Source organism: Podarcis melisellensis (assembly GCF_964234715.1).
Source record: "Podarcis melisellensis genome assembly, chromosome: 2".
Classification (NCBI taxonomy): domain Eukaryota; kingdom Metazoa; phylum Chordata; class Lepidosauria; order Squamata; family Lacertidae; genus Podarcis; species Podarcis melisellensis.
The window spans coordinates 118,926,657-118,951,129 of NC_138529.1; the positions used below are offsets into that span (position 1 = coordinate 118,926,657).

Genomic DNA, 24,473 nt, shown 5'->3' on the forward strand with positions numbered 1-24,473 from the left:
GGTCTTTCAGGACCAGTGTTATGTGGTCTTGGCGGCCGCCCCCAGTCACCAGTCTAGCTGCCGCATTCTGGATTAGTTGTAGTTTCCGAGTCACCTTCAAAGGTAGACTCCTACCACCACATAGAGCGCATTGCAGTAGTCCAAGCGGGAGATAACTAGAGCATGCACCACTCTGCTGAGGCAGTCCGCAGGCAGATAGGGTCTCAGCCTGCGTACCAGGTGGAGCTGGTAGACAGCCGCCCTGGACACGGATTTGACCTGCACCTTCAATCCTCTCCGTTATGTACCCTCTCGCTGTCTGTCATGTTCAATTTAGCTGAGGTTCCTGCATTAGGGAAGCTTTTAATGTTTAATAGATTATTGTATTAAGTGGCTGGGAAAACCCAGCCAGATGGGCGGGGTATAAATAATAAGTTGATGTTGTTGTTACTATTATTACTATCACAGGAGGTTGGACTAGACTAGATGACTCTGGGGGTCCATTCCAACGCTACAATTCTATGTTTCCCAACATTTTCCCAATGAAAATAGGGACATCCTATTACATAATGATGATAATTTTATTATTTATACCCCACCCATCTGATTGGGTTGCCCCAGCCACTTAATACAATAAGTTGCCCCAGCCACTCTGGGCATCTTAACACCATTTAAAAAAATAACAAAACATTACAAAACTTCTCTATACAGGGCTGCCTTCAGATTTCTTCTAAAGGTTGTAGAGTTACTTATCTCCTTGGCTTGGGGGTCACATAACTCTGTACCCTCTGACATTTTTCTGATGAAAATAGGAAAAGCGGGACATTCTGGAATCAAATCAGAAACTGGGGCAGCTTCTGGAAATTCGGGACCCCCCCTGGAAAATAGGGACACCTGGGGGGTCTGACTTTGATCCCTGCCCATTGGGGATGATAAAATCTAGCAGGGAATTGTTCATTACAGTATAGATATCTTTTCAAAATGAGAGCAAGAGCATCAAGTTGTAGCCTTATGAGGCTTTGCCCTCGGGTGGGAAAAATATTGCACCTGGGAAAGGGAAGACACTCAAGGAATAGTTTCGGAGAAAAGGTTTTTATTTCTACCATCAATGAACTGGTAGAAGGAGCAAGTGTGATAAGTCACAAAAAGCATGCACGAAATTCACAGTCATGTGCACAAGCATATATACCCCTTTCCAGTTCCGTCCTCCTTTCTCCTCCTTCCAGAGTCCTGCCCCATGAGTTCCTCTGAACATGAACAGAAAGCTGTCTTGGGACTCTTGGACTCTTGGCGCCCTTCCCAGGAAAAGGGGGATGAGAGTGGTTCAGCATGTCCAGAGATGCTGCAACTAGAATGAGATAAGATTCAGTTTCTCAGGCCTGCTATCAACAGAGCCTATTCATTAGCCTTTAAAAGTAACATTTTGCCTATGCACAGCAGAGGAGAGCAGAGAAAAGCTGCTTTGGATTTTTCGAAGACAAAAGGAGTTTTGGACAGTTTTGAGGCCTGGGGTGATTATTGAAGCCTGGGGTGATTTCACAGACAGGATTTGGGTATCCTGTCCCTTCAAAGTGATACTGCAAGCTCACATTTCTCGACCAGTTTGTATACCTGCGTAAGGTACGTGATAGGTATGAGACTCGTTTATAATTCTATTTTGGGAAGGATTCCTGTTCTTCTGTAGCTGCATTGTTTTAGACCGGGGTCAGCAAACTTTTTCAGCAGGGGGCCAGTCCACTGTCCCTCAGACCTTGTGGGGGGCCAGACTATATTTTTTTTTGGGGGGTGAATGTATTCCTATGCCCCACAAATAACCCAGAGATGCATTTTAAATAAAAGGACACATTCTACCATAGCTGTCACCCTTCTCTTTTTTTGCAGGAAATTCCCTTATTCCAGCGCCGTTTCCCGCTGCTATCCCGGATTGTTAGATATCCCATAGTCTGTCCCTGGGACAGGTGAGGCTGCTGATCCCTTATTTTCAAATCTGAAAGATGACAGCTATGCATTCTACTCATGTAAAAACATGCTGATTCCCATACCGTGCACGGGCTGGATTGAGAAGACGATTGGGCCGGATCCGGCCCCCAGCCCTTAGTTTGCCTACCCATGTGGACAGGAAAATTGGCTTCCAGGTGGAAAAATCAAAATTGGAAACAGAATTGTTAGAATCCAATACAAAAAATTTGTCAAAAATGTATAACTTGCTGTTGAAGTGGAATACACAGGATGAAACGGTGAAATCAGCCATGATTAAGTGGGCACAAGACATTGGTCATAACATTATGTTTGCTGACTGGGAAAAGTTGTGGACCACCAGAATGAAATTTACGGCATGTAATGCCTTAAGAGAGAATATTATGAAAATGATTTATAGGTGGTACATGACCCCAGTCAAGCTTGCAAAAATTTACCACTTGCCTGATAATAAATGTTGGAAATGTAAAGAAAATGAAGGTACTTTCTTTCACCTTTGGTGGACGTGCCCTAAGATTAAGGCGTTCTGGGAAATGATATATAATGAACTGAAAAAGGTATTTAAATATACCTTTCTGAAGAAACCGGATGCCTTTCTCCTGGGCATGGTCGGCCAATTGGTGCCAAAGAAGGATAGAACATTCTTTATGTATGCTACAACAGCAGCAAGAATACTCATCGCAAAGTATTGGAAGACACAAGATCTACCCACCTTGGAAGAATGGCAGATGAAGGTGATAGACTACATGGGACTGGCAGAAATAACTGGCAGAATCCGAGACCAGGGGAGAGAGACAGCCAGTGGCGTAGCGTGGGGGGTGCAAGGGGTGCCAGCCGCACCGGGCGCAACATTTTTGGGGGCGCACTCGGAGCTCTCTGCCCCGGTCCTGGTGGCTCACTCTCTCTCTCACAGTGCTGGCTGCGAAGGAAAGGACGAGGCTGCGCGCTCCCCAGCCCAGGCGCCGCCTTCTGCGCGCACACTCGCTTGCAGCTAGAAGCCCTGCAGAAAAGGCCGTCGGGTGCAGGAGCGGCGCCTACGTCGCGCTTCCCGGAGGGGGCGCGTCGCCCGGCATTGGCGCGCGTTTGGGCGGGCTGCGGAGGGCGCGAGCGCTGCGTGCGCCCCAGGAGGCCGGCGAGGGCGGGAAAGCGGGCGGCTCGCTCCTCCCGTGCGCCCGAAGGGGCTTTTTTGGCGGTTCCCCCGCTGCTACGAAGTCCTAAGCAACGAGAAGGAAAGCGCCTCATGAGCATAGCACTGGAGGGTGAGTCTCAACTTTTCTGGACGAGCACTCAATGTGTTGCAGATATTAAGCATAAGAAACGCTCCTCATTGTCCACACCCATAAAAATATTCATTTATTTTTTTATAAATATTTTATTAAATTTTCAAATACATAATACAAGATCCCTACACCAAAAAGCCAGAACCAAAATACCAAAGAGCCATATAGAAAGAAAGAAAGAAAAAAGAAAAAAAAAAGAGAAAAATATAACCAACCATTCAGTACAACTTTTCTTATATAACTGATTCGACTTCCTCACATCTCCTTACCCTGCATTATTTATAATAAGAATGTCAGCAAATTATTACCTTGTTTCATACCTTATTTTGTACTTTCCAAATATTATACTTCTAAATTTAAAACAATTTTTATCAATTGCTCATACCTTAAAATTAAATGTAGTGTTGCCTTAAATTTCGACCTTTTCTTACTTATAACTTAATTTTCTATTTTACAAAGTCTATTTGCTGGAACTGATATTTTCTAAATCGTGCAAATACTTAACATTCATACAACTTATAATGTTTTTGTAAATAGTCCTTAAACTTCTTCCAGTCCTCTTCCATTGTTTCTTCTCCCAAGTCTTGGATTCTGCCAGTCATTTCAGCCAATTCCATATAGTCCATCAATTGCGTCTGCCACTCTTCCAGTGTGGGCAAGTCTTGTGTCTTCCAATACTTTGCAATAAGTATTCTTGCTGCTGTTGTCGCATACATAAAGAAACTTCTGTCCTTTTTTAACACTTTCTGGCCGACAATGCCCAAGAGGAAGGCCTCCGGTTTCTTAACAAAGGTATATTTAAATCAGTGGCGTAGCATGGGGGGTGCAGGGGGGGCCAGCCGCACCGGGCGCAACATCTGGGGGTTAGGGTTAGGGGGCGCAAATCCACGGGTTAGGGGGCGCAAATTACTTGCCTTGCCCCGGGCGCTGACAACCCACGCTACGCCACTGGAGACAGCGGAAGAAGATTGGAAGAAATGTAAGGACTATCTTAAGAAACATTATAAAATTAATGAATGTTAGAATGACGTTGGTTTAGAAATTACGTGGTTCCCAGCTGTAATGGATAAGTAAAAAGAAAAGAAAGACTAAAAATTAAATGAAAATTAAGGGAAAGGATTTGCTGAATTAATAAATTAGAAATTGGAATACAGAAAGGGGAGGTATGAGGAAGTCGGGGAAGTAAGTTATAAGAAAATAAGGGATTGAAATTATACTTGTCTTTATTTTTGTTTGTTTGTATTACTGTTTTGTTTTGTTTTTATATAATTTTTGAAACTTTAATAAAAATCTTTTTAAAAAAATAGTTTGCCTACCCATGTTTTAGACTTTATGGATGCCCCACACTCATATTACAAAGCATTTGCGTCCTGTGCTATAAATCAAGCACTGTTGCGAGTTGTTCTCCAATGTACTTCGCATCAATAAAAAAAACTGGGAGCGGCGCGAGCAAACATTTTTTCTGAAAATGTCAGCCAAGAGTTTGATGGAGGTTTGCGATGGAGGTTTTCTAAAGCGCAGGCGGCGGGCTCCCTCTGGCGGCGGAAGCGGGGGACGCGGCCGCGTGGGCGGGGGAAGGGAAGCGGCTGGATTTCCCCTTTCGAAAGCGAAAGTGGGGCCGGTTCGAGCCCCGGGAGCGCAGAAGAGCTCAGTTCCTCCCTGGGAGACCGGAGGGCAGGTAAGGCGGGCAGGGAGAGGAAGGCCAGGGGGCTGTGGGGTGGGAGACCCAGGATAAGGGCATCAAGGGGGGGCTGGCTGGCTGGGGGGGTGCATGCAATGCAAATCGGGGAGATGTTGCAAAAAGGCTCTCGCGCAATGTTTGATTTCTTCTTTGGGGTGGCGGGGTTTACTTAATGTAAAATAATTTGTAGTCCCTGAGATCGGATCTGCATTTTAGGAAGGCTGGGACACACACAAACACACAATAAAAATTCGCCCCACCATAAATATTTCCCCACCTTTTAAAACCACCCCGTTTCAGTTTTATTTTCTGATCGGAGATGGAAAATAATAATAATAATAACTGTTACAAGAAAGAACCCGGTTCCAAAAAGGGCAGCCCCGTCAGTCTCTTCGGAGCAAAATGCCCCAAACTAGAAAAGCCCCCAGAGTTAGGAAAGTGGCTTCTTTTGGGTCTTGAAAGGTTTTTATCACTTTCTGCGCAGTCTTGGGCAGTCTAACTCAGAGGTAAGAGTATGCCCCCTTGATTTCAGTAGGGACTTACTTCTGAGTAACGGGCCTCATGTGCACTATTCATTTAAGCAGTACTGTATTCTATTGCCTTAAACAGTCATGTCCTCTCCCAAAGCCTTCTGGGAATTGTAGTTTCAGGCTGCAGAAAGTTTTTAGGAGACTTTGGTTTCCCAGAGGAGTTTAACAATCAATCCCTTTTCCCAGGGAACTGAAGTTCTGTGACGTTCATACTGTTTAAAATAATAATAATAATAATAATAATAATAATAATAATAATAATAATAATAATAATAATATATTAAATTTTATTTATACCCCACCCTCCCTGGCCAGAGCCGGGCTCAGGGTGGCTAACACCAGTAAAATTACAGTAAAAACATAATAGGAAAAGAAAAAACCAATTTAAAATACAGGTTAAAATGCAGTTTAAAATGCAGCCTCATTTTAAAAGTAGCCCATAGATGTTAGGATTGCTCTTTAAGTGCCATAGGATAGCTTATGTCTGGCTCCTCCTTAAGCACAGCGCAATTTTATTTTGCAAAGTGCTCAACAGTCATAGGATCATAGGGCTGGAAGGAACCATGAGGGTCCTCTAGTCCGACCCCCTGCAATGCTGGAATCTTTTGCCCAATGTGGGTCTCGAACCCACAACTCTGAGATTAAGAGTCTCATTCTCTACCAACTAAGCTATCTATCCAGTAGCTGCTCTTGCGAGAACCCACCAAGGCCCCAGTAGGCTCCATTGAACACACTGGGTGTTGTTTCTGGGTGAGAATAGATAGGATTGTCCTACTATTTGCTGGTGAAGTCACTGCTATGCCCATTTTACAAATGGGGAACTGAAACTGACAGAAAGCGTCTGGAGGGTGGGATTTGTGCCTGACATCCCTTTAGGCCAGGGATGAGGAACCTCAACCTGGTACCCTGGACTACAGTTCCCATCATCCTCAGCCATTGTCCATGTTGGCTGGCACTGATGGGTGTTGCGGTCCCTCCCCCTTTGGGGGGAGTGTCGCATGGGGAAGTGGAATTCAGCTTTGAGGGTGATGGTGATGATAATTTATACCCCGCCCATCTGGCCGGCTCTCCCCAGCCACTCTGGGCGGCTCCCAACACAATATTAAAAACAAGATAAAACATCCAACATTAAAAACTTCCCTAAACAGGGCTGCCTTCAGATGTCTTCTAAAAGTCAGATAGTTGTTTATTTCCTTGACATCGGATGGGAGGACATCTTATTACAGTCGTACGTCAACTCAAATGGAATCTGTTCTGGAAGTCCGTTCAACTGTTCCATAACCAAGGTGCAGCTTCTGATTGGCTGCAGGAGCTTCCTGCAGCCAATTGGAAGCCTTGCTGGATGTTCAGGTTCCAAAGAACATTTGCAACCAAAATACTCACTTCCGGGTTTGCAGCGTTTGGGAGCCAAAACATTCGACTGCCAAGGTATTTGTGATCCTTGGTACAACTGTATTATTATTATTATTATTATTATTATTATTATTACTATTATTATTGGTGTTGGTGTTAAATTTATATCCCGCCCATCTGGTTGGGTTTCCCCAGCCACTCTGGGCAGCTTACAACATATATAAAAACACAACAAAACTTCAAACATATAAAAAAAAATCCTATACAAGCAACAAACAAACCAAAAATCAATAGCAACCAATAACAATAACAAGAATAAAAAGTTTACAATTCTACTCAAAATAACCGCCAACCCCAAGTAAACATTTGACTAATACCAACCCGAGAAAAACAAAACAGAGAAAAATGTTTTAAACATTTTAGCCAGTTGCCCCAACCCAGCAACGTCCCAGTGGCCTCCCAGGAGTCTCTTTTAGCTGCTCAAGGTGAGTCTGGGCTCCGCCCCCTAGGCCAGGTGGAAAAGGGCCTTGCAGCAGGGAGCAGGTCTCCCTTCCACCATTCGTGGTGGCAGCAAAGTGTGGGTTAGGTTGCTGAGATTCTCCCTACACAAACCCTCTCTCACATTTCAGAGTGTTAATTACACCTGGCCATTCCTTCTCTCCCCAGACTGGGCCGCCATGATGCTACCTGCCCCCTTGAAGCTGGCCGTCCCTCTCATCCTGTGCGACATGGTCCTCCTCCCCTTGCTAGATCTCCAGCGCTCCGCCTTGGCTTCCCTGGGGGTCCCTGCGGCCTGGCTGGAGGCGGCTCTGCGCCTGCTGGTTCTCTGTGGGGCTCGGGGGCTGCTCTCGCTGGCCTGGCCCTCCCAGATGCCCCTCGCAGGCCTGGCTGCTGTGAGCCTGCTGCAGCCCCTCTATCTCGCCGTGGGGCGCTGCTTTGGAGACCCTCCGTTCCTGCTGTCGTCAGCCCCTCGGTCTTGGCTCCTCGTGGGCTATGGGGCAGTGGTTCTGGCCCACATCATCTGGGACGTCCTGGGGCAAAGGGAGGAGGAGGAGGAGAACAAGGGAGGAGAAGACAAGGCCACCCTCTGGAAGCTGGTGAAGCTCTTCCGCCCAGATGTGTCCTACCTCGCAGGGGCGTTTTTCTTCCTTACCATGGCTGTGCTTTGTGAGTAGGGTTGGTTTGCATGTGTGTGTGAGAGAGAAGTGGGAAGTGAGAGAGATACATACAGTGGTACCTCGGGTTACATACTCTGCCGGTTACAGACTCCGCTAACCCAGAAATAGTACCTTGGGTTAAGAACTTTGCTTCAGGATGAGAACAGAAATCACGCTCTGGCGGCGCAGTGGCAGCGGGAGGCCCCATTAGCTAAAGTGGTGCTTCAGGTTAAGAACAGTTTCAGGTTAAGAACGGACCTCCGGAACAAATTAAGTACTTAACCTGAGGTACTACTGTACATATTATTTGGAAATAGAAGACCGTATGTATGGTACACCTCCTTTCCACACAGGCTGTAAAAGCTTTATTGTCAGTGAAATGTAAATAATGGCCTTGAGAGGTTGTAACTCAATAACAAAGACTGAACAGGGAAAGGAAATAATCTGGTTTGTGTACAGAAAGGAAGACTCTCCGCTCAAAAGGTTCGCACAAACAGGCAGAGGCTGGAAACTATGAGGGATAATGCAGGGTGGAAAGAAGAATGAAAGATTTAAATTACTATAACTTCACTCGTCATTATTTGATATCATTTTGTTTTATCTATATGCATGAGTTGGTAAAGGGACAGCTGAGGAATGAGGAGTTTGCCAAAAAATTGATGTTAATTAGAGCAGGGCTGCCATGCGTCTGGAATTTCCAGGACACAGCCGGGATTGGGCCGATTTAGGAAGGATAGATTTTGGCAAATTTCCTTAAAAATAGTTTTTTTGTGTGTGATTTTGCTCAACCACTTTTGCAATATGGGAACCCTAAATTAGAGATAAATCTGTAAAATAGAAGGGGAAGAAATGGAATATATCTGAGAGAGTGGGAAACCCATTTGGGGGGGAGTATTAAATTAAGTTTACTTTGGTTTTGATGTGTTATAAATTTGAAAATGAATAAAAATTAATTCGGAAAAAAGGAAATAAAAGACCATGGTTTAACGTTAGAAGGTTCCAAGCTCAATTTCAGATGGAGCCATGCCCCCCACCTGAAATCTTGGAGAAGCCCTGCCTGTCTATGCAGGGAGGTGTCAACGGGGTGAATGGGCTCTTCCTGTTTCCAAAGAGTCCCCCCTCCCTGTTTTCAAAGCGCAAACTCTCTGCAGGTGAAACCTTCATCCCTTACTACACCGGACGCTTGATTGACATCTTGGGCAAGAAGTACGACTCGGATGCCTTCACGTCCGCCATCTTCTTCATGTGCCTGGTGTCGCTCGGAAGGTGGGTTTCTTCCTGACAACACCCCCTGCCCAAAAAACAAAGGAGCCCTGGTTAGGCTCGGCTGGGGTGTGTGCAATTTTCTCATAATCTGGGGAGTTTAATTATTTCTTTGTAATTAAATTGAATTCAGAAAGCAGTTCGGGGGGGGGGAAGGGGGTGCTTGGAGAACTGCTTTCTACTGCAAAGGAAGGCCCCCACGTTTCCAGAATGTGACTCAAAAAGGTGATCACATATTTGGGGGGCCAGGAGCTCCGATTTTGCCATTTCGATTCCTACCCTCCAGAGTGGGACTCACACATTCTCCTTTTGTAGAGCAGTCTCCATTTCTGTTCCAGCTCGCTGTCTGCCGGCACTCGCGGGGGACTCTTCACGATGTCCATCTCCCGGGCCATCATCCGGATCCGAAGCCGCCTCTTCTCTTCTCTCGTCCGGCAAGACCTGGCGTTCTTCCAGGAGGTGAAAACAGGTGAGAGCCCCCAAGCTCCAAACCCAGGCCTGCCTTTCAGTCCAGCTCCCTGAGTGTCCTCTAGTGCACGTACAGAGCGCTTGTGGTAGTTCCTACTTGCAACACCCCTCTTATGACTGGGCCTTAAATATTCCCATTTTATGGGTTGCATAACTGAGGCTCCATGAGGAACGTCAAGATGTGAGGCTTTCCAGGATTTGAACTTGGGTCTCCCAAGATCCTGCTCCGGCACTCAAGCGCTTTTCATGTTTGTTTTTGCTGCCGGGTTCAGAGGTAAGGAATATCCTGGTGCCCTCTGGATATTATGGGACCCCAACTCCCATCAGCCCCAGCCAGCATGCCCAGTGGGCAGGGATGATGGGAGTTCTAGTTCATCAAGAGCGTCTTCTTTCCTTCATCTCTTCATCAAAGGACTTTATTCATCTGTCGGTCTGTCTCTCCATCCCTCCATCTGCTTATCCATCAACTATTTCTCCTTTCCATCCTTTTCTTTTAAAAGTGTTTTTCTTTTCACTTTCTCATGCACAGAAAGCACTAGTCACAACAATCAACAATAGAGAGAAAGAGGTGTTTCTTCCTGTCCTTGCAAGATGTTCTGTCTTTCTTTCCCCCAGTTGTTGCTGTTATCCGTCTTGGTTCGGGCGGAGCTTTTTAAAATGTTTTTTTTATTTTTTATTAGAATGCACTTTCAATTTTTTAAATTTATTTAACATAATTGTTACAAAATATAAGCAAAATATAAGCAAAAGGGGATGCGGGTGGCGCTGTGGTCTAAACCACTGAGCCTAGGACTCAGAAGGTTGGCGGTTCGAATCCCCGCGACGGGGTGAGCTCCTGTTGCTCGGTCCCTGCTCCTGCCAACCTAGCAGTTTGAAAGCACGTCAAAGTGCAAGTAGATAAATAGGTACCACTCCGGTGGGAAGGTAAACCGTGTTTCTGTGCGCTGCTCTGGTTCGCCAGAAGCGGCTTAGTCATGCTGGCCACATGACCCGGAAGCTGTACGCCAGCTCCCTTGGCCAATAAAGCGAGATGAGCGCCGCAACCCCAGAGTCGGTCACAACTGGACCTAATGGTCAGGGGTCCCTTTACCTTTATAAGCAAAATATTGGAAATGCATGCATACATACATACATACATACATACATACATACATATATCAATTAAGCATGTATATATGAAGAAAGGAACAAAAGAGAAAAAGAAAAGAAAAAAGAGGAAGAAAAAATAAAGAGAAAAGAAGAAGAAGAAAAGTTGGAAGAATTTCTTCCAGGTTTATTCTACAGTCTTGCTTAAAATGTATATAGGAAGTGCAGTGTAAGTGAAGGAAGTCAATCAGTGAAATTTTATTATTATTTTTGTATTGAGATATTTGTAGAATTTTTAGAATGCGCTTTTGATCCCTCCAGTCTCCCGGCTCTGAGCGGCCTCTCCTTTCGCCCCACAGGAGACCTGACCTCCCGCCTCTCCAGAGACACCACCATGATGAGCCGCTGGGTGCCTCTCAACGCCAACATCTTCCTCCGCAGCCTGATCAAGGTCTGTGGGCTCTGCGCCTTCATGCTTGGCCTCTCGTGGCGCCTGACTTTGCTCACCCTCGTTGAGGTGCCAGTCATGCTGGCGGCCCAGAAGGTCTACGATGCCCGCTACAAGGTGAGGGGGCCCTTGAGAGCGGGCGGGGGGAGACTGGGAGCTGCGAGTAAACGATAGGGGAGCTGCTTCCCAGGGATTGCTATTCCCTATTTTCCAAACCTTAGAGAGATAGCCCCTCCCTCCGGACAAGAGGCAGGGTCCCATCAGAGGGGTGACATCAATGCCTCCCATTTTAACAGTCAAGGCTTCCCCCAAAGAATCCTGGGAACTATAGTTTGCTAAGTGCAAGGAGAGTTATTAGGAGGCCACTCACAGAGCTACAGCTCCCAGCACCCTTAACCAGCTACAATTCCCAGAATACTCTGGGGGAAGCCGTGACTGCTGTAAGGGTGCTTTATAAATATATTATCGTGTGGATGTGAGAAGTGGGAATAATAATAATAATAATAATAATAATAATAATAATAATAATAATAATTTATTTATACCCCACCCATCTAGAGGGCTTCCCCAGCCACTCTGGGCGGCTTTCAACAAAATATTAAAATACAGTAACGCATCAAACATTAAAAGCTTCTCTAAACAGGGCTGCCTTCAGATGTCTTCTAAAAGTCTGGTGATAGTCTTCTCTTTGACATCTGGTGGGAGGGCGTTCCACAGGGCGGGTGCCACCACCGAGAAGGCCCTCTGCCTGGTTCCCTGTAACTTGGCTTCTTGCAGTGAGGGAACTACCAGAAGGCCCTCAGAGCTGGACCTTAGTGTCCTGGCAGAACGATGGGGGTGGAGATGCTCCTTCAGGTATACTGAACCGAGGCTGTTTAGGGCTTTCAAGGTCAACACCAACACTTTGAATTGTGCTTGGAAACATACTGGGAGCCAATGTAGGTCTTTCAAGACAGGTGTTATATGGTTTCTGTGGCCGCCCCCAGTCACCAGTCTAGGGAATAGACAGACATAACATTTTACAAGGGCAGGAAGGAATACCACGGACGGAATAACTGACACACACAGGAGGAAGAAGGATATAGTTTGAATGCTTCACCTAGGGGTTTATAAATCATTTAATGTGTCAAAACGAGTGGATGTCGTTAATACTGCAGTTGTTGAATAAGGGTTTGTTATTTTGACTAGAGTGTAATTGAGATGGATGAGATTTTGGAAAGCCAAAACAAAGCAAATCATCAAACCCATCAATTGGGAGGCCACCTAAATCATATAATTTGGCACCTGAATGATTGGGATTAGTGCTTGTATTATGACTTGGCAACGTTATAATGAGGCTACCACTGGATTATTGTAACTGAAAACTAATAAAAATTATTGTTAAAAAAAAGAGAAGTGATCTTCCCCAAGGAGCCTTTGTGTTTGACTCTGCTTGTGAGGCCAGCTGTTGTGATTTTTAAACTTTTGTGACATTTGTCTGTTTTTAGCATATTGGATATTTACACTGCTGCTTGGTTTTTATTTTTCTCTGCTGCCTGGATGGTTTTTTTACGTGACAGGGAGTATATAAATATTTTAAAATAAACGGAATGGAACGGAGTTATGGTCGTTTTGCTGGTCTCTTTGGATTTGGTAATGTTGTGGACCAGAGATAAGGAGCCTGGTGCCTTCTAGAGACTGTTGGACTACAACTCCCATCAGCCCCAACCAGCAGGGCCAGTGGTCAGGGATGCTGGGAGTTGTAGTCTGTTGAACCCTGCTGTCAATCAGTCATGTTAAGGTAAGCTAAAGCACATACCCCTAAATGAATCCTGGGAAGTGTAGTTTGTTAGGGGTGAGGGATAAACTACAGTTCCCAATGCTCATTTGAGAGGGGGGAAATGGGTTTTGAACATTCTTTAAAGGAATGGTGTACACATAGCCTGAAGCAATGGGATCTTGCACCCAAACCCAGTAGTCTGACCCCCTCTGGCGTTTAGCGCAGGCTCCTAAACTCTCCCCTTTGCTTTCTGCAGGTTCTTCTGCAGGCAATCCAGGACTCCCTGGCGCGTTCTGGGGAGGTGGTGCGGGAGACGGTCTCCTCCGTTGAGACGGTGCGCAGTTTCGCCACCGAGGAGGAGGAGTCTGAGCGCTACGATGCGGCCTTGGCCGAGACCCACCGGCTGAAGGACCAGAGAGATTGGGAGCGGGCCGTCTATCTGCTCCTCAGACGGGTGAGTCCTTGGGGTCTTGTGTAGGGGAGAGGCTTGGGGGGGTCAGAAAGGGGACAAGCATTCTCCCAAGGACAGCTGTGGCAGGAGAGCTTTCTGGAAATGGCACCCCTTTCTTTCGTTCTTCCATTGTCCAATCAGCTTGGCAGCTTTTTCAAGGTCACTGTTCACGTTGGAATATCGAGCGTTGGTGGTGTTATGTATTCAGTGGTCTGTGTTTGCCTGAGCTTGGGTCTGGACTAAGGATTCTGAGCTCCTGTGTTCTGATTCGATACATGATATCCAATCACAGAACATTTCAGGATTTGGGCCTTAAACTCTGAGTCATGATTTGCAGCTTAGAAGTATAGACAGCCAATCACGTTGGGAGTGGGTCAGGCCTTCAGAAATGTATATAAGCAGTTGCTTTGCTCCTGTGGTCCAGTTCTGTTAGTTTAATAAAAGTTCTTGCTGTTATCACTGTGTCTTGCCTCATAGGAATCCACCTATACTTCAGGTTGCTTGTAGTGTCTTCATACTGGCCAGTTTGGATGTACAGGGTGAGGAGGTATGGCAGGGTCAGAATCAGGCCCACCGGCAGGCAAGGCCAGTCTCATATGGGGAATTCAACAGCCTACAATCCCTTCTCATATGCCTAAAAAGGTAAAGGGACCCCTGACCATTAGGTCCAGTCGTGGCCGACTCTGGGGTTGCGGTGCTCATCTCGCTCTATAGGCCGAGGGAGCCAGCGTACAGCTTCCGGGTCATGTGGCCAGCATGACAAAGCCGCTTCTGGCGAACCAGAGCAGCGCACAGAAACGCCGTTTACCTTCCCGCCGGAGCGGTACCTATTTATCTACTTGCACTTTGACGTGCTTTTGAACTGCTAGGTTGGCAGGAGCAGGGACAGAGCAACGGGAGCTCAACCTGTCGCGGGGATTCGAACCACTGACCTTCTGATCGTCAAGCCCAAGGCTCAGTGGTTTAGACCACAGCGCCACCCGCGTCCCTTCTCATATACCTACCAGTGGGATAAATCAGGCTGGTAGGTGAAAGGGTCTTTGTGCTGGTGACCCCACAGATGTGGGATGCTCTTCTAGGTGGGAGGCACATGGCCCCCTTTCTTCCAGACCTTTAAGTGCACTCTGAAGACCTCCCTGCTCTGTGCTCTTTTTCCTTTAAAAACTTTTAAAACTGAGCATTGCTTGTCAAAAGGCCTTCAGTGGGTTGGGCAGAGCGGTCCTCTGTCATAGCCAAGCCGGAAGCTCCAAAATAGAAACAAGAGGATGGGGGAAATCATGAAGAACTTTCCAAAAGGATACAGGCCTATTTAATTCTGATTTAAACTGGGTGCATCTTTGACTCTTGGAGAACCTGGGAGGGAGGGAAAAATCTGTCAACGTCCATTCTCCCGGTTTCTCTCTTTTTGCAATCATAAATTCTGTTCTTCACATTTCTGCAGCGATTTGTGAGTTTTCTTTTTTAGAAACACATATGAGAATTCCTTAGCATTTCAGAGTGGCTTTCTTCTAATAAACATAAGCAGTTTCAAGTACAGTCATACCTCGGGTTGAAGTAGCTTCGGGATGAATATTTTCAGGTTGCGCTCCGCGGCGACGGAGCGTGTTACTTCTGGGTTTCGCCGCTCGCGCATGCGCAGACACTCAAAATGACATCACGCGCATGCGCAGAAGTGGCAAAACACGACCTGTGCATGTGCAGACGTGCAGTCGTGCCTTACGTTCGCTTCAGGATGCGAACAGGGCTCCGGAACGGATACCGTTCACACCCAGAGGTACCACTGTAAGTCTTTCCTCCTAATACACAGTACAGTGCATTGCCAAATTTGGAGAAGTGTAAATTTCAAAGTCTGCCTGTCTTTAGGTTTTTTGTCTCGTTTCGGGAAAGTGCAGATTTGATAGATTCAGAGACCAACTGAATTGAATTTCATCCTTGGAGGGGAAAGGGGTGAGCAGAACAGCCAAGCCATCAAACGTGGCTACCAGGGTGGCTGCCGGCCTTCAACATCTTCCCCCGAATTTCTCTCTCTAGCTCCTGCAGCTGAGTCTGAAACTGATCATGCTTCACTCTGGGTACCAGCAGATCCGTTCTGGCCTCATGACCCAAGGGAACCTGTTCTCCTTCATCCTCTACCAGATGGACTTCGGGGACTACATACAGGTGGGTGAAAATCCGCAACGGGAGGCTGCAACAGCGCTGGCATTCCAGCCTTGAATGGCATTCTGGCTATTCCACAATTGGAGTCACGCCTTCAGCTTATTAAATGGGTGCGATGCTCCTGCCCTTCCCTTCATACTCCACATACTGTGTCCATCTGCTGCTTCTACATCCTTCAAAGAGCTGCCTTATATTGAGTCAGACCACTGGTCCATTGGGTTCAGCATTAACCAGTGGCAGCCCTGTAGGTTTGCTGCCTCAGGTGGCAAAATGTCTTGAGCTGCCGGCAAGTCCCATTTTGGGCTTGAAGAACCAGGGCCAAGATGGTGCTGAGGTCTTCTTCGCTGGCGATCCCTCATAGCCGAGTAAGATTGTCTTCCATAAACATGGTCTTAAGAGTGAGTTCGTAGGTTTCCGGGCAGGAGTTGATCACGGTGAGGGTTTGCCAAATGTGCCTCCCTCTTAGCTAGTTTCTCCCTTTCATCCTGAGTTTGAGCATCTTCAAAATCCATGGCATCTTTGGTAAAGGCTGTTCTCCAATTGGCGCATTCACAGGCCAGTGTTTCCCATTTGTCGGTGTTTATACTTCATTTTTTGAAATTTACCTTGAGAGCTTCCTTAAACCTTATCAGAGCTCTGCATATTCCCTTTCAATTACCGTATTTTTCGCACCATAGGACGCACTTTTTCCCCTCCAAAAATGAAGGGGAAATGTGTGTGCGTCCTATGGTGCGAATGCAGGCTTTCGCTGAAGCCTGGAGAGTGAGAGGGGTTGGTGCGCACCGACCCCTCACGCTCTCCAGGCTTCGCGGACCTCTTCGCAAGGAGCGGGAGCACTCCGGCTCCTTGCGGGGAGTTGCCAGCATGGCGAAGCCTGCGCGCGCTGAGCTCAGCGCGCCCAGGCTTCGCGGACCTCTCCGCAAGGAGCCGGAGCGCTCCGGCTCCTTGCGGGGAGTTGCCAGCATGCCGAAGCCTGCGCGCGCTGAGCTCAGCGCGCCCAGGCTTCGCGGACCTCTCCGCAAGGAGCCGGAGCGCTCCGGCTCCTTGCGGGGAGTTGCCAGCATGGCGAAGCCTGCGCGCGCTGAGCTCAGCGCGCCCAGGCTTCGCGGACCTCTCCGCAAGGAGCCGGAGCGCTCCGGCTCCTTGCGGGGAGTTGCCAGCATGGCGAAGCCTGCGCGCGCTGAGCTCAGCGCGCCCAGGCTTCGCGGACCTCTCCGCAAGGAGCCGGAGCGCTCCGGCTCCTTGCGGGGAGTTGCCAGCATGGCGAAGCCTGCGCGCGCTGAGCTCAGCGCGCCCAGACTTCGCGGACCTCTCCGCAAGGAGCCGGAGCGCTCCGGCTCCTTGCGGGGAGTTGCCAGCATGCCGAAGCCTGCGCGCGCTGAGCTCAGCGCGCCCAGGCTTCGCGGACCTCTCTACAAGCAGCGGGAGTGCTCCCACGGCTTGCAGAGAGCTGCCTGTTTGCGGGCTGGGGTCGGGGGAAGCTCGAGCTTCCCCCGCCCCAGCCCCGCGCCTGGGGGGGGGAAATAATTTTTTCCCCTTTATTTCCCCCCCCAAAAATGGGTGCGCCCTATGGTCCGGTGCGCCCTATGGTGCGAAAAATACGGTATATGACAGGGCTTGGCTTTGCTGGCTTCTCTCCCCTCTTTTTTTCTTTTTAAAATTCCTCTTTTCGAAGGCAAGGTTGTTCTATGTGTTCTGGCAACCCCAGGAATTTGCACCATAGAACTTCGTGAAGCCAGCGTTATAAATTTTAACAAAGCCTTGCAGTCCTCACCCTGATTTCCTGTTGGCTATATCTCCACATTTTGAAAACTGATTTTAAAACTTATTTTAAGGACTTTTAACCTTCAAAACCTCTGAATCTCTTAAAATCCTTTTTAATTCCTCTGACCCAATATATTTTAAACAAACTGAAAGAGAGGGGAAATTGCTGTTGCCGAAGAGACTACGTTGAAAGTACGTCCCATTTGGTTTTTATCTTTTTACCCTCATCTCTATAACCTCCCTGTCCACAAAGTAGCTGTAGATAAATCTGGACTGGATGAGACTGTAGATTTGGGACTCCACCCAATTGATCCAAGACATACACCTTGGCTGATACATGCTGAATTCCAGAAATGAGAAGAGCAAAAAGACCCAGATGTCCTGATATGGATAGAGATTCATGGTCTTTAATTCTCAAGCAGAGTAACTTGGACAATTATTTTCTTAAAGAGTCCATATCACCACCAAAAAATAAATAAATCCCTTTTTCTCTCCGCAGAGGAGACACTCCCTGGATTTAAGACAATAAAGTGAATACTCCCCTAATTGTGGGAATGTGAAATAAGTTTAGGATATTGACAAACTTCCTTGTCTTGCTCTTCTTTTGCCCCTCACAGACCCTGATGTACATATACGGAGATGCGCTCAGCAATGTGGGAGCGGCAGAAAAAGTGTTTGACTACTTGCACCGAGAACCGTCCGTTCGCACTGAGGGGACGCTGGCACCAGACTTCCTCCAAGGTCACGTCTCCTTCAGAAACGTCTCCTTTTGCTATCCTTCCCGCCCTGATCTTCAGGTCTTAAAGGTACATGGCGAAGAGTCCGGTCCCCTGAGGATGTTGGAGCAGAGAATCTTGGCTCAGTGGTGCTGGGAGGCAGTTTGAGATTCTGGACTTTATGGCCTTATGGGGGAGGCCTGTCTCTTTAAGTGAGAACGGGGACCCCCTTGACTGATCGCCCAATGCAGTGGGCCAACCATTTGGGCCAAAGGTTCAAAGCAGCATCATACCACTTTAAACAGTCCTGGCTTACCCCAAAGCATTCTGGGAACTGTAGTTTGCTAAGGGTTCTGAGGGTGGTTGGGAGACCCCTTATTCCCCTCACGGAGCTACATTTCCCAGAGTTCCCTGTGGAGAGGAGTGGCTTGTTAAAACCACGCTGGGAATTTTAGAACGGTCTTTCAAACCCCATGTAGGTTTATAGCAGTCTGGTGGCTGTGAGTTCCATAGGTGAATCACAGCCCTGCTTTTTCCTCCTTTCCTTGCTCCTTCTCTGCAGAACGTATCCTTTGAGCTCCATCCCAGGGAAGTGGTGGCGCTGGTGGGTCTCAACGGCAGTGGAAAGAGCACCTGCGTGGCACTGCTGGAGCGCTTCTATGAGCCCCAGGCTGGGGAGATCCTGCTGGACGGGGTCCCGATCCGAGATTATGAGCACAAGTACCTGCACAGCAAGGTGAGCAGGGAGCCCACAAAGTGTGGCTGAGATCAAACTCCTGTTTCCCCTTCATTATTTATTATTTATTATTCATTTTATTTATTGAATTTATATTCCGCCATATACCCTCAGGTCTCAGGGCAGAATAAAATCATAATATAAAACCACACAATCCATAATCCATTCTTCCTTATGGAAGATGCAGAAATGGCAAAACTCTACTGGAAGAGTAAGAAATCAAGTTAACAAGTTTTTTTTAATAAAAGAATGGAAATGGTTTATTGAATATTTACAGAGAAATTGTAAACAGATTAAAAACACCGGCAGGGTTAATGTAATAACCTGCAGCTACATAAGAGTGTATATTTAAAGAAGATAAATAAGTTAATTTGGATAGGCAGAAGATACTAAAAATAAATTTAAGGAACTGCATAAAGAGGGGGAAGAAAGTCCAGTTTTAAAATGTCATAATGATTGTAAAATCAGTGAAATGTATCTGAAAAGTATATATATATATTTTTAAAAATCCATAATCCAAGTAAAAACAACAGCCCAATAACCCCCCCCAAAAAACCCTACATTTTAAAAGGACATAGGCTCCCAAATTATTCATTTATCTCACAAGATTTATATACCACTTATTTGTAATAAAACCTCAAAGCAGTTAGCAAGAAGAAACAATTTAAAAAGTTGAAAAAGTTGAAAACAACTATTTACAGCATTGAAAAATAATTAAAATCAACCATAAGCTAAACAAACAAACAAAACCCAGATTGAAACGCTTGTTAGTGTTCCCCAAATTTTGATAGGGTTGCCTGAACATGTATGTTTTAGCAGCCGCTGAAAAGAATACGGCAAAAGCACCTGCCTGGTGTCAATTGACAGGGAGTTCCAAAGGATTTTTGGGATGTTAGAAAGTTGTCAGTGCCAAGGGGAAGGCGGTTCTGTTTTTCACAAAACAGGAAGCATCTTTTGCAAAAGAGGAAATAACAAGGTGTGGCTGAGCACTGGAGAGGAAATATGGGTTGCAAAAGGCCATGCCCACCAAGTTTTTGTGATACACAAACACTTCCCAACCTGGTACTTAAGCTGTAAATTGTGGTTTTTTTCCAGGGGAGGGTGACCAGAGACGAGTTCCCATAAGGAGATGCTTGCAAGGAATAATTGTGGCTGTTGAGCCTTGAGAAGGGATGGTTCAGAGGGGATATGAGAGCCTCCTTCAGATATTTGAAGGGATGGAAGGGCCTGCCCCTTCCTGTTCTCTCAGTTTCTCATCTTTCCAACTTTAATTTAGTTCTGTACATTAATGCAGCAATTTGTGGCTTTTGCTTTTAAAAATCTGCATGAAAATTTTTCAATATTTCAGTGCAAATCTCTCCTAATGAACATGCTATTGTCTGCAGATTTGACTAATGCACACATTTTTGCAAGCAATTTCTCCCAATTAAAAAGCATTTTTGTAGGCTGTTTTCACTAAAATCTTCATTTTTTAGGCACATTTTTGTAACGCTTCAAGTTGGGAAACAGGGTTGCAAAATTCAGAGAATTGTGAATGTTGAAGGTTCGCCTGTGTTTCAGTTCTTATATTGTTTGAGAAGGTGCAAATATGGTGGAGTGTGCTTCAAATGCAAAATGAATCCAATTTCTCTCTAGTCATCACACTTCATTCTGCTTGCAGGTGGCGCTGGTGGGACAGGAGCCGGTCCTCTTCTCTGGGTCCATATGGGACAATATCGCCTATGGGGTGCAGGATTGCAGCCAGGAAGAGGTGGTGGCTGCGGCAAGAGAAGCCAACGCCTTAGGCTTCATCAATGAGCTGGAAGGAGGGTTCGCTGCAGGTGGGTGAAACCTCTTTCCTCCCATCTCCCTTTGTCTCTGTAAAACTCCACTCTCCTTCCAGAAAAGGCAGCTGGCCTGATTCTTACCCTCTCTGAGATAACATGAATTTCTGCTGCCCACTGAATTCCTCCAGGAAAATTGGTGGGGCTCCAGTCCCTTGTGACGAGTGAGAATTCCAGACTCTGAGCCTCAGCTCCTCTTGTCACTGTGCCCGACTCCCCACCCAACTGCTCATTCCATCCCATCAAATGAACCCAGGAGTTCGGGATCCTCCTTTACCTGCGACTCGCCTTTTGCACCCCTGCCACCATTCCCACTCCTCTGGCAACCAGGCTTTCTTTTCCCCTCTTCCCACCCCTCCCTCTATCATTTCTGTCTCCCTGCAGATGTCGGGGAGAAGGGAGGCCAGCTGTCCGCAGGGCAGAAGCAGCGCCTGGCCATCGCCCGGGCCCTGATCCGGAACCCCAAGGTCTTGGTGCTGGATGAGGCCACAAGTGCTCTGGATGTGGAGAGCGAAGCTGCCGTGAGTGTTGGGGGATGGGAATTGTGGGACTTGGTTGACGTGAGTAGCGTTAGCCATTAGTGGGTGTGATGGTTTTATATTATTGTAGGGACACGGGTGGCGCTGTGGTCTAAACCACTGAGCCTCTTGGGCTTGCCAATCAGAAGGTTGGCAGTTCGAATCCCCGCGATTGGGGTGAGCTCCCGTTGCTCGTCCCTGCTCCTGCCAACCCAGCAGCTCAAAAGCATGCCAGTGCAAGTAGATAAATAGGTACCCCTGCAGCAGGAAGGTAAATGGCGTTTCCATGCACTCTGGTTTCCATCATGGTGTTCCGTTGCACCAGTAGTGATTTAGTCCTGCTGTCCACATGACCCAGGAAGCTGTCTGTGGACAAACGCCGGCTCCCTCGGCCTGAAGTGAGACGAGCTCCACAACCCCAGTCACCTTTGGCTGGACTTAACCATCCAGGGGTTCTTTACCTTTATTTTACTTTACCTTTATTATTGTTATTTATAATATTAATAAATGGACTTGCATTTTCCAGTGCCAGTTAGTGTTGAGACCTTTCAGTTTTTTCCATCATTATTTTTCCAGTTTGGCCAACCTTAGGATGACAAGATTATATCTATCCTGGGCCGCATGCTATTCTGCCACCCAAATGCTGGGCTACCTAACATGGGCAGGGTAATAATAGTAATAGTAATAATAATAATAATAATAATAATAATAAACGTGGAGCACTCCATGCTCTATATCCTTGTGTGGGAAAACACAGGAAGATCCATAATGCTCACAAACATCTCTCAATCTCTGTCTTTCTCTGACTCGTTCTCTTTCTCTCACACACATAGAGAGCCAATGGTTAGTGTGTTAGACTGGGACGCGGGTTCAAATCCTCAGCCATGCGGCTCACTGGGTGACCTTGAGCCCATCCCTGCCTCTCAGCCTAGGCTACCTCGCAGGGTTGGGAGGGAGAGCCCCATATATGTCACCTTGAGCTTCTTGGAGGAGGGATGGGATATTAACCTAATTAATAAATAAAATAAATCTAAGAGGGGGTTTCTGGCTTCTTCTCCTAGATCCAGCAGTCACTGATGAGCAGCCAGGCCAGGGCGGTGCTGGTGATCGCTCACCGGATGCAGACAGTGGAAAACGCGAACAGGATCGTCGTCCTGGAGGGTGGGGAGGTTGTGGAGGAGGGGACGCACTCTGAGCTGATGAGCCGGAGGGGCCCCTATTACCGCCTGGTGCAAAGGAGCCAGGCTGAGTGACTTCCGCACAGGCTGAATGGTCTTCTGGGGTCCCCCTCTCGAGGTGGTTGTGCGTGTGGCATAATTGTGTTTGCCTTCTGCTGAGTGGGATCTTGGCCCACAGCCCCAAAGTCCTGCCATGATGGGGCTACTAGGAGACTCACCTAATTGGCTGGTCCTTTCCGAGTGCAGAAACTCTGGCTTAGCAAGAAAAGTGGGTGTGAGCTAGAGAGCAATGAAGTGGGGTGCGAAAAGGACCGTGTGGCACCCCTTGTAATCACTATGCAGCTGTTAAATAGCAGGCAATTTGGAGTATCAGTATTTGCCCCAGGAGAACTTAAGCTGTGACTTTGAAAGTCTTGTCCCCAAACTCCCATTTTTGAAAACCCCCTCCAAAAAAAGCTTCTTTCCAAGTAGCCTTCCGCTCAGTTCAATAGGGCTCAGTTCAATAGGGCTTACTCCTAGGTAAGGATTTCATCTTGAGTTGCTTAAATAAGGAGTCTGGCTTCTTTCCCAATCCTGTCTCTTGGTCCCGTATGTCTTAGGTGTTTCTGAGTATGTTGTAAAAATATCTTAAGGCACTTTTGGTCTCTTGCTGTTGATTGTCCAGGACTGTGATGGCATGAAAGCGGTGTTTTGTAAAATAAAATGTGTGCATGTGATAACTCTTTGAGGTTTGAAATTTTGTGTCTCTGGGGGCTGCAGAATGGTGCTTCTTATAGGGTATGGGAACACAAGAGGCTGCTGGATTAGGCCAAAGGGAGCCCCACTAGTCCGGGGCCGGACCTACACAAGATCTGAGTGCTTGAGGGACACATTGGCCTGCCAAATGGCTGCCAGTTTCCTCAGCAAGAGAAGGTCTTGTTATCAAGGGGAGAACACTCTGCCTTGTACAGAGTGAGGCCATATAGCTCAGTGTTGTCCACTGACTGGCAGAGGCTCTCCGGGGTTACAGGCAGGAAACCTCATCTCAGCCCTAACTGCAAACGTCAAAGATGGAACTCAGAACCTTTAGCTACAACAAAATTACGAAGAGATGAATCCATTTATTCACTTTCTGGAGATGCTGAAAGACATTCCTGTTAACCCAGGTGTTGGGTAGCTGACAGGTGCTGTCTAGGGCTGGGCAATATACCATCCGAAAACCATTTTGAAGTCCCTATCATATCAATTTCATAATTTTTGACCTAGAAATGTATTTCTGACATAAACGGCCTTGGCCCACTATACCTGAAGGAGCATCTCCACCCCCATTGTTCAGCCTGGACGCTGAGGTCCAGCTCTGAGGGCCTTCTGGCGGTTCCCTCCCTCTGAGAAGAACCAGGCAGAGGGCCTTCTCAGTAGTGGTGCCCGCCCTGTGGAACACCTTCCCATCAGATGTCAAGGAAATAAACAACTATCTGACTTTTAGAAGACATCTGAAAGCAGTCCTTGTGGTGGTTATAGGGTTAACCTCCTGAATGTCCTACATCTGGGGAGGAGCTTCCTACATAAAGGGAAACTGCAGTTTCTTTGTCTGTGTGAAACAGTTTGTTATTTTACCTGATGATGTAAATAAAGGCTGTTTAGATAGAAGAAACAACATGCGGACTTTTCCTTTATTTCACATCGCTCTGCTGCTGCCTGGAAGAATTTATGCACAGAGGAAATGTGCTGGACAGGCAGTAATCCAAGATTTTATCATGTGTTAATATTCTGTTGGGAGCTGCCCATAGTGTGTGCTATGCAAAAATACAGGATGCAGGAAAAACCATGAAGCTAGCTGATGCCTCTACATAGCTCCATCCTTATTTCAGACATTGTGATACTGTGGTACCTCAGGTTACATACGCTTCAGGTTACATACGCTTCAGGTTACTCACTCTCCTAACCCAGAAATAGTGCTTCAGGTTAAGAACTTTGCTTCAGGATGAGAACAGAAATCGGGCTCCGGCGGCGCAGTGGCAGCAGGAGGCCCCATTAGCTAAAGTGGTGCTTCAGGTTAAGAACAGTTTCAGGTTAAGAACGGACCTCCGGAACGAATTAAGTACTTAACCCAAGGTACCACTGTATATTCAATGTTTAGCTGGTGGCATATCATGATGTTGAAAACCAG

At 46.9% G+C, this 24,473-nt stretch overlaps 1 protein-coding gene across 1 annotated transcript; it reads left to right on the top strand.

Annotated features, from left to right (window-relative positions):
• Positions 1-4,786: 4,786 nt before the first annotated feature.
• On the top strand, positions 4,787-23,043 carry TAP2 (transporter 2, ATP binding cassette subfamily B member). Its single transcript, XM_081901922.1, has 12 exons — positions 4,787-4,914; positions 7,467-7,967; positions 9,109-9,223; positions 9,559-9,689; positions 11,134-11,339; positions 13,238-13,435; positions 15,464-15,592; positions 17,971-18,159; positions 18,632-18,805; positions 20,466-20,625; positions 21,013-21,149; positions 22,208-23,043. The coding sequence occupies exons 2-12, from the start codon at positions 7,478-7,480 to the stop codon at positions 22,397-22,399; spliced, it is 2,121 nt and encodes a 706-aa protein (XP_081758048.1). The 5' UTR covers positions 4,787-4,914; positions 7,467-7,477; the 3' UTR covers positions 22,400-23,043.
• The last annotated feature ends 1,430 nt before the right edge of the window (positions 23,044-24,473 follow it).